The sequence below is a fragment of the Salvelinus alpinus genome, chromosome 24 (genome assembly GCF_045679555.1).
Source record: "Salvelinus alpinus chromosome 24, SLU_Salpinus.1, whole genome shotgun sequence".
Classification (NCBI taxonomy): Eukaryota; Metazoa; Chordata; class Actinopteri; order Salmoniformes; family Salmonidae; genus Salvelinus; species Salvelinus alpinus.
In genome coordinates, this window is record NC_092109.1 from 827,807 (window position 1) to 837,483 (window position 9,677).

Sequence of the window (9,677 nt, forward strand, 5' to 3'; positions counted from 1 at the left end):
TCAATTGGAGGTGTACCTGTGGATGTATTTCAAGGCCTACCTTCAAACTCAGTGCCTCTTTGCTTGACATCATGGGAAAATCAAAAGAAATCAGCCAAGACCTCAGAAAATAAATTGTAGACCTCCACAAGTCTGGTTCATCCTTGGGAGCAATTTCCAAACACCTGAAGGTACCACGTTCATCTGTACAAACAATAGTACGCAAGTTTAAACACCATGGGACCACGCAGCCGTCATACCGCTAAGGAAGGAGATGCGTTCTGCCTCCTAGAGATGAGATCACAAAGCCCTGACCTCAATCCTATAGAAAATGTGTGGGCAGAACTCGTGTGCGAGCAAGGAGGCCTGCGCCAAAATTCACCCAACTTATTGTGGGAAGCTTCTGGAAGGCTACCCAAAACATTTGATCCAAGTTAAACAATTTAACGGCAATACTACCAAATACTAATTGAGTGTATGTAAACTTCTGACCCACTGGGAATGTGATGAAAGAAATAAAAGCTGAAATACATAATTCTCTCAAATATTATTCTTTCATTTCATATTCTTAAAATAAAGTGGTGATCCTAACTGATCTAAGACGGGGAATTTTTACTAGGATTAAATGTCAGGAATTGTGAAAAACTGAGTTTAAATATATTTGGCTAAGGTGTATGCAAACTTCCTATATATATATATATATATATATATATATATATATATATATATATATATATATATATATATATATAAACACCCATGTAAACACACACACTAACTGGTCAGGGACACACATATGTTATACACACACACACACAAACAGCTGTTTGGCTTCCATGGATTTGAAACTAGAGCTTGTCCGAGGATGACGGACACGAGCATGATTAGAGACAGTTACTATCCAACGGAGCGCTGCGATTGGTTGCCCCAAATTCTGGGGGCGGGGCATTTTTTTTACGTGTGCACTTATCATACCCAGAGGCATATTCTCTCACACACGAGAGCACTCTATTTTTAAAATACTCACTTCAAATGTCAACAGCTTAACCGTAACCACCAATACTGCATTTCAAAGACTGTTTCCCTCTATCTCTTTCTCTCGATCTCTCCTCTGTTTCTCTTCAGACAACACTGAGAGTTACGACCCGGACTATGACTTCCTCCACCAGGACCTCTCAGTCTTCACTGGGGACCCCCTCGCCCCCTCAGGGGTCACCTCTCTGTCGCCCCTCCCTGAGTCCCACAGCGAGTCATCCTCCCCCGTCCCTCCTCCCACCCGCTTTAGCTCCCCACCCGCTCCCCACTCCGAATACTGGACCCCCCAGCCCGGTTCTCACATCAGCCCCTTGCACCCTTGCCGCCTCAGCGCGCCTCCAGCGTTACCCCAGAAGAAGCGGCGCAGCGCTCAGGTGTCGCCCAATCCGGACGGGTGCTGGGGTGGTTCCTCGCGGGGGCCCCTGTACGAGAGGTTCCCCTCGCAGTACGATAACCTGTCGGAAGAGGAGCTGCTGCACCCCACGCCCCCCTTCCCCCTCTTCACGCCCATCTCACCCATGCCCCAGAGCAACGGGGGCGTGTTTGTGGCCCAGTACCTGGCCAGCGAGAACGCAGACGTTCCCTCTAGTCCACCGCCGCTGCCCGAGAAGAGGAACAAGCACGGTGAGTGATGGAGAGATGGGGTGTGGGGGAAAAAAGGATAGAAGGAGTGGAAGACAGAGAATTACAGGAAAATTGAGAGGGAGAAGGAAAGAAAAAGAGCAGGAGGATGATTGAGGAAGGGAAGGAGATGGTTTGGGGAGATAATTGAGCAAAACACTGTGAGAGAGAGAAATTAAACAAGAGGAAGATTGAGGGAGGAAAGGATAAAGACTGAGGGAGAGAGGTGGTTAGAGTGTTAACTTTTCTGCAGTGTCATTCATGCATGACTCATGTTTAGGAAATCTGCCACAGAGAATAGAGGGAGGAAGTGTAACTCCAGGACAAGCACAATGGACTCCTGATCCACTGGCAGTTGGGTACAGAGGTCGCAATTATGTAACTTCCTGCCAAGCTATGATGTAATTTCCTGTATTTACATTTTTGTCATTTAGTGGACGCTCCAGAGCGGAAATCGAACCCACAACCAATGTTTCCTCTAAGCTGCGTGGGCGCAGTAGCCCCGCAGAAATATTAGCCCACAGAGAGAAGCACGAGATTGCTCCAGAAAGTTGAGTGAAGTTCAGTGGTCACCAACCGGTCGACTGGTCGATCTCCAAGGCATTCCTAGTAGATCGCAAAACATTTCTGTAAAAAACGGTAGATGCATCCGATTTCTGTTGGCTGTAGATGCACCCGATTCAGCTGCCGTGCACGCCAGGTAGGCGAACTGTTGCCATTTTGAACCATTTTAACCCTGCCTTCCCGGCGGGCCCAGAGTGCAAATCAAGTGCACTATAGGCCTACCGCTGGCCAATCAAATGGCTCAGATGACCATGTCTGCAGTAATGTAGCAGACATAAAAGAAAGCCACAGCAAAGTTGATACTGTGAGATTTCAAAACGTTTAAAACCATGTCTGGGGAGAGACTGTCAACGAATACAGCAAAGAGATGCTGTTTTTATGAGGGAGTTCATGTTTAAGTTGTTACTCAGAAAGGTGCTGACAGTTCTAAGCCATAAAATGTGTTTTCTTCCTATTTTCACTCAGCGCTACAAGAAGCACTGCAGCAATAATGAATGAGTAGGGAAGTGTATCTATAGGCTTGTGTTGTTATTATTAGCGGCCGGGGTCTTTTTTAATATTGAGGAATATTTCCCTTTCTCAGTTCATTGGAGTAACAACATGAATTTGTGCATGAGGCAGAAATAATGCTGTGCGACTCTAGTTTTGCCATCATCTGGTAGACTGTCCCTTTTTGGTAAGGTATAGCGGAGGGATGTTGAGAGGTGGACCCTCAGTCTGCTGCTCTCTCCCTCTGAGACTGACCATTTCGATGCAGGCACCATCAGCCCAATAAAATAAAAAGCAAATTCTTTAAATGTATGCTCACTCAGCTGTGCTTCACAAGTAATACCACAGATCAATTACCGGTGCGATCATATAGCCTACCTCAAATTTTGAAATCATTTTTAAAAATGTCACCGAACAAGAATGCATTGGCAGGGCAATTCAAGCAAAGCCAATGTGCGGTGACTATGTTTTGGGCCTATAGCTCACTGCACAAACCTCATTGCTGTTTTTAATTGGTTAATGTTGCATAGGTTTAAATTTTTAAGTCATGTAAAAAAATTAAAAAAAATCTGAGTGGTTGACTCCCAAGTGATCTTGACTCAGAAAAGGTTGGTGACCACTGTTCTTGAGTTTTCCCTGTTAACACTATCAACGTTTCCCTTTACTGTGGCAATAGTGATCGAATCAACGCAATACGAGTCACTTTCAATACAACATAACAAAACAAACTATGCAAGAGATTTTGTCGCAGGCAAAACGCATCGGAGTAGGATTTCTATTGCATTGACATGCTCTACTCAGCCCATACTCTACACAGACCGGTGTAGTATAAAAAAAATCAGAGCTGCGGTAAGCCTATATGCAAATAGACCATTGCCATATATGGATCTCTGCCGTTTACTTTGAACTGGACTGTGTTAACAGCATGAGCGGTTGTGGGTAGATGCACTTGTTTTGAGGTCAAAGCGAGAGCTGCATGTAGCCAGGTGTGCACATTTTGTTCATATCCTTTGCTAGTTAGTGAGTTATTAGCCCAGTTATAGATTATTTGTAGTCAGTAATAGAGGAGTGATTGCTTCCTACAGAGCACAAAACATATACATTTCTTGACATCTTTGAAAAGCGAATCAGGTAAAGAGCTTATTTTTTGTCTTAAAATGGACAGTGTTGTGTTTTGAGACAGGCTTGCGTAAGCTAAGTTGCCAATAGGCATAGGGTAGCATAATTTGTCTGATTCTCTATAATAATGCATTTTATTTTGTAAAATGGTTTCTTGCATCAAACAAAACAACACAATAACATTTTCAGTCACCTCCTTGTCTGAAGGACAAGTGGATAAGCAGGTTAATGTCAAGCCCTGCATGATTTTTTTTCAAAAGTCTCATGCCTACATTGAACACCACACATTGGCTGCTACTGTAGGCTGAATTATAGAACCGCTATTTCCATGTTAAAATGTTATGAGATGCATTTTCTCCATAGTTTTTGATGGTAGGCCACTCTGGTAGACCTACATTATGATCAATTAGCCACAGTAGCCTACTTGGCCACTGTTAAAACTGTAACTTAAAGCGGGTACAGCCTCAGTGTTCACAGTAAATGTGCGCTGGAAGTTGCACATAATTTTTGCGCTCAGCAGACCTAAAATTTGCTCAGTGCCAAAAAATGTTTGAGGGAACATTGCCCACAAGCCTGGCGTTGCAAGCTACATGCTTTACCAACTGACCCTCTCGCGACTGTTGAACTATGATGCCACTTCCTGTCAAGCTATGCCATTTCTTGTCAAACTGACCCCTTTTAACATTACATCACTCCTATCTTAGGAACATGCAGAGCTAATATTGTGTTTAAGGGAGTTATCTTTTCAATAATGACGCTTATTCTTGCAGTTATAATTCCCTGCATCACATATGATTGATGCATGGTAGTGTGCATATTAACATTTCACTTGAAATAACTTTTAATGTCTCGCCGTGTACCCCCCCCCCCCCCCCCAGTCCTGGCTTACATGCAGTTTGTGGAGGACTACTCGGAGCCCCAGCCCTCAGTGTTTTACCAGACGCCGCAGAGCGAGAGCATCTACGAGCAGAGGAACAAGCGCTTCCAGGAGGTCTACGGCTTCAACGACTCTTTCAGCAGCACAGACTCAGTCCACGAGCCCCTGCCCATACCCCTCTTCCCACCTCCCGCCCTGCCCCCCAAGCAGAGGCAGCTGGTGAGTGTCTATGTGTGTGTGTGTGTGTGTGTGGGTTCCTCCTCAAGTCCTCACCACCCAATCACACATTATTTTACCCTTACTGACCGCCCCGCCTCAGACCTCACCAGTGGAATTTCGCAATCCTCCGTAGAGATCGATGCACTGGTTATGATGGTGTAGCGTGCAAGTGCACACTGGGAAGGCATGGAGAATTTGGATCCAAAGGTTTCTTGTGTAAGGTCTCCTTTCCAGGTGGACATCCATGCAGTCATGGCTGAGTGCTGAATGATTAAATATTTTACTTGTAGGAGTTTAAGGTCGGTGATTTAACACTTTTTACTTAGTTTTAAATCAACAATTAAATGAGGAAATGTTAAAGGTGACAGTTTAAGCCCCCTGTGGTGAAACAGTGAGGTCATGGTGCTGCATGCTGTGGAGATCACAACAGTAGTTATTGCCTGGAGGTCAAAGGTGAGAGGTCCGATTCCCACGGTGGTCATATGCTGGATGACACCCCAGAGGACAGTTGACCCCTGTCTATAGGTCATTGGCAACCAGTGGTGTGGAACATGTGTCAACTATAAATTATTTAAACACTTGCCCCCAAATCCCCCTACCCCAAAACGTAAATGTTGGACTAGAAATTGTGCCTTCCTGTGTTATAGTTAAGCCAAAATATTTATTATTTTCTGCTGAGTCATTTACTTTTATGTTCATGTTCTTATGTTTTATTTCTTATTGTTGTTGCATCGCCGAGAAGGAACCTGCAAGTAAGCCTCGAGTTGGACGATATATGCCATGTGTATCCCGTACGACTAATAAAACAAAACTACCCCCTATGGAGGTGAATGTGAAGCAGGGTTGTGTTCATGAGGGCACGCAACATAAAACAGTTCAATTAAATTGAGCATTTCTTATTGGACAATTCTAGGTAGTCCCTATCCTGTTTCAGTCCTTTTTCATCCGTTTGAGGCCTGATGAACACGAGCCAGAATAAGAACTCTGAGGTAACTTGCACTAGTGTAGTGGTTGCAGGCTGGTTGGCTGGGAAGGATAGTAATTCCAGAGCTCCCTTCCTGCAGGAATCCATTCCTCATCAATTTTCTCTATCTCTCCCCTCTTCTGTTCAGATCAGTCTAACAAGTCTCTTGTTCATTATTTTTTCTCTTTCTATCTCTCCATCTACCCCCAGTCCTCTTCAGTGTGCCTAGTCTCTCTCTTTCTCGCTCTAAGTGGTGTATGTCGGTGGTAACCCCTACCAGAGAAGATGAGACTTGTCTTTCTCAATATCATTCTATCTATCAAATCCAGTCATCTTATCTTAATCCTGGTTGCCCTAGGTTAATTGAGACGTCTGTTTGATTGACAGTCCGGTCGGTCAATCAGTCAATGGAGGGGGGAACCCAGGGGGAGGGGCAAAGGAGGTCAGGCGGAGGTCAGATGGATATGATTGGCCCAAACTTCTTCAGGTTAATGGGGATTGGTTCAACTTGGCTGAGGGTTGAGGTATAAAAGAGGTTAGATTCTGCTTTAACCTGTGGAGGTGAACCTTTTTTGTTTCACCAGTTACACACTGGTGTCATGTGGTTTGTCAGCCATTTTGCTGAAGACTACACATGGGTAGAAACTAGATGGCTACTGGAACTGCCCAATGGACTCATGGGCTATTGACTGTGAGCCAGTAGGGGTGCAATGGATTGTGCACTCTTGAGTGGATATTGCACTTAGTGCCTGATTTATCCACAACTAGAAAACCAGAAAATGAAATTACCCTGCTGGATTAGACATATGTAAATCATGCATGGATGTCTGTGGGAGATATGTGTATGTATTCCAATTCCATGCCTGGATTTCACGTTCAGATTGCACTCCTGCAGACCTCACTACAGTACAATACTATACATAACCTACCACTGAGAGACGGAGGGGGTCATAATCCTCTAGTGGCCTGGTCTGCTGTTCTCCTTCTGCAAACCGCCAACCACATTGTAAGACTCACAGCCTTTTAGTTTGATGATTTCTGTTGTACACTTTACTCTACTATACTGTACAGTCAGGGCCAAATGTTTTGAGAAATGACACAAATATAAATTTCAGCCCTGCCACAAAAGGACCAGCTGACATCATGTCAGTGATTCTCTCGTTAACACAGGTTTGAGTGTTGACAAGGCTGGAGATCACTATGTCATGCTGATTGAGTTCGAATAACAGACTGGAAGCTTCAAAAGGAGGGTGTGCTTGGAATCATTGTTCTTCCTCATTCCACCATGGTTACCTGCAAGGAAACACGTGCCGTCATCATTGCGTTGCAGAAAAAGGGCTTCACAGGCAAGGATACTGCTGCCAGTAAGATTGCACCTAAATCAACCATTTATCGGATCATCAAGAACTTTAAGGAGAGCGGTTCAATTGTTGTGAAGAAGGCTTCAGGGCGCCCAAGAAAGTCCAGCAAGCGCCAGGACCATCTCCTAAAGTTGATTCAGCTGCGGGATTGGGGCACCACCAGTACAGCGCTTGCTCAGGAAAGGCACCAGGCAGGTGTGAGTGCATCTGCATGCACAGTGAGGCGAAGAAATTTGAAAGATAGCCTGGTGTCAAGAAGGGCAGCAAAGAAACCACTTCTCTCCAGGAAAAACATCAGGGACAGACTGCTATTCTGCAAAAGGTACAGGGATTGGACTACTGAGGACTGGGGTAGTCATTTTCTCTGATGAATCCCCTTTCTGATTATTTGGGGCATCCGGGAAAAAGCTTTACTGAGAAGACAAGGTGAGCGCTACCATCAGTCCTATGTCATGCCAACAGTAAAGCATCCTGAGACCATTCGTGTGTGGGGTTGCTTCTCAGCCAAGGGAGTGGGCTCTGACAATTTTGCCTAAGAACACAGCCATGAATAACGAATGGTACCAACACATCCTCCGAGAGCAACTTCTCCCAACCATCCAGGAACAGTTTGGTGACGAACAATGCCTTTTCCAGCATGAATGACACCCTGCCATAAGGCAAAAGTGATAACTAAGTGGCTCTGGGAACAAAACATTGATATTTTGGGTCCATGGCCAGGAAACCCTCCAGACCTTAATCCCATTGAGAACTTGTGGTCAATCCTCAAGAGGCGGGTGGACAAACAAAAACCCACAAACTCTGACAAACTCCAAGCATTGCTTATGCAAGAATTAGCTGCCATCAGTCAGGATGTGGCCCAGAAGTTAATTGACAGCATGCCAGGGCAGATTGCAGAGGTCTTGAAAAAGAAGGGTCAACACTGCAAATATTGACTCTGCATCAACTTCAAGTAATTGTCAATAAAAGCCTTTGACAATTATGAAATGCTTGTAATTATACTTCAGTATTCCATAGTAACATCTGACAAAAATATCTAAAGACACTGAAGCAGCAAACTTTGTGAAAATTGATATTTGTGTCATTTTCAAAACATTTGGCCACAACTGTACAGTCCAACTGTATTTCTCTCCTTGCTCCTCCTCCTCCGTCTCTCCTGGTAATCTTGGCTGGTGGTGTAGGGGGCTTGAAGAGGTTGTGGCCCGGGTAGGATAAGCTTGTTTGTATCTCCTAGTCTTCGTCCTGCCTTTCAGTAAGCCACCATGTTACAGGCTTTAAAAACTCTGATTTTACACGGCTTTGAGAAAATAAAAGCAATTTAGATGGTCTGCCAGTCAGATAATAAGATGGCGAGAGAAAAAGAGAGAAAGCGAAAATCATATTTCTCCTTTCTCCTGTTTCGGGGTGTGTAGTTTGACCTGGTTTCTTTGAAGCAAAACAGTTCAGAGAGCAAGACGTTAGGTTTAAGATGGTCAGATCCAAACACTGTTTGAGCGATGGGCTAAACAGCTCTTGACTCTTTTGTGTGTTCTAACCCCTAGAGATGACGCTTAGCAATGACCTTTTCTGACCGTGTGGCTGGCTTCATGTCCAGTGTCCGCAACAAGGCGTCTTCTGTGTTTTTCTTCTTCTGTGGTCGAAGTTTCTGCATGTCTACATTCACAAGACTTAATTTTGTACTAATGCTATCAACTTAACTCTCTTTAACTCTGTCTTTTATAGCTCTGACGAAGGCTGTGAGGCCGATACGTAAAGCTTATTAAAGAGCGGTGATACTATCAAGAGCACTGTGGGGGTTTCTTATTTTTTCTCATCGCTCTGATTCTGAAACGGGATTTGATCTTAAACTGCTTCTGCTTTCTCTACTTAGTGTGATAAAGTTCCGTCTTTATTTTTTCTGTGTCTTCTACCTTTCTCTCATCTTCTCTTTAATTCTTATTTTTCTCCCCCTATTCTCACTGCCCCTCTCTTCTTATTTGTCTATCCCCTCTCCTTTTATAATTCGTTCTCTCTTCCTCAGGCCTCCCACTCTTCCTCCCCCTCTTCTTCCTCATCCTCCTCTCTGCCGCGCCACCTCCAGCCTTCGTTGGTGGCGGCAACAGAGGAGGTGGGCTCTGGCCTGGGGCTCGGCCTATCGGTCTCTAGCTCCTCCTACCTTAGTGGACACTCCTCGCTGACCACGCCCACGGTGAGTCTACCTGATTGGCCCCGGTGGCCCAGAGGCCGGGCCTCCCGTGTGCTGTGTGTTCAGTTTCCGTTTGTTGCTGTGGTCTTGTGTGTTGTGTGGAACTGCCTTTATGATATTCTGATTCTACTGAATGGCACATGGTCCCTGTGTGTTGTTGTTTGTCCCTGGCATGGTTCCGACATTGATGACCATGGCGGTGTGCTATCGTCACACACATGGTGTGTGTGTGTACTTACGTGTGCATTTTATGCCGTGTGTTGT

At 44.9% G+C, this 9,677-nt stretch overlaps 1 protein-coding gene across 7 annotated transcripts in view; it reads left to right on the forward strand.

Annotated features, from left to right (window-relative positions):
- Positions 1-9,677, forward strand: part of LOC139551982 (rap guanine nucleotide exchange factor 1-like) — a 106,037-nt gene that overhangs the window by 79,597 nt on the left and 16,763 nt on the right. For 5 of the 7 annotated variants that reach the window (XM_071363313.1, XM_071363309.1, XM_071363310.1 and 2 more), the window contains 3 exons: positions 1,105-1,638; positions 4,686-4,903; positions 9,249-9,416. In XM_071363313.1, the coding sequence (XP_071219414.1) occupies positions 1,105-1,638; positions 4,686-4,903; positions 9,249-9,416 (920 nt within the window). The remainder of the gene's footprint in view (positions 1-1,104; positions 1,639-4,685; positions 4,904-9,248; positions 9,417-9,677) is intronic. The other 2 variants (XM_071363315.1, XM_071363316.1) reach the window with 1 other exon arrangement.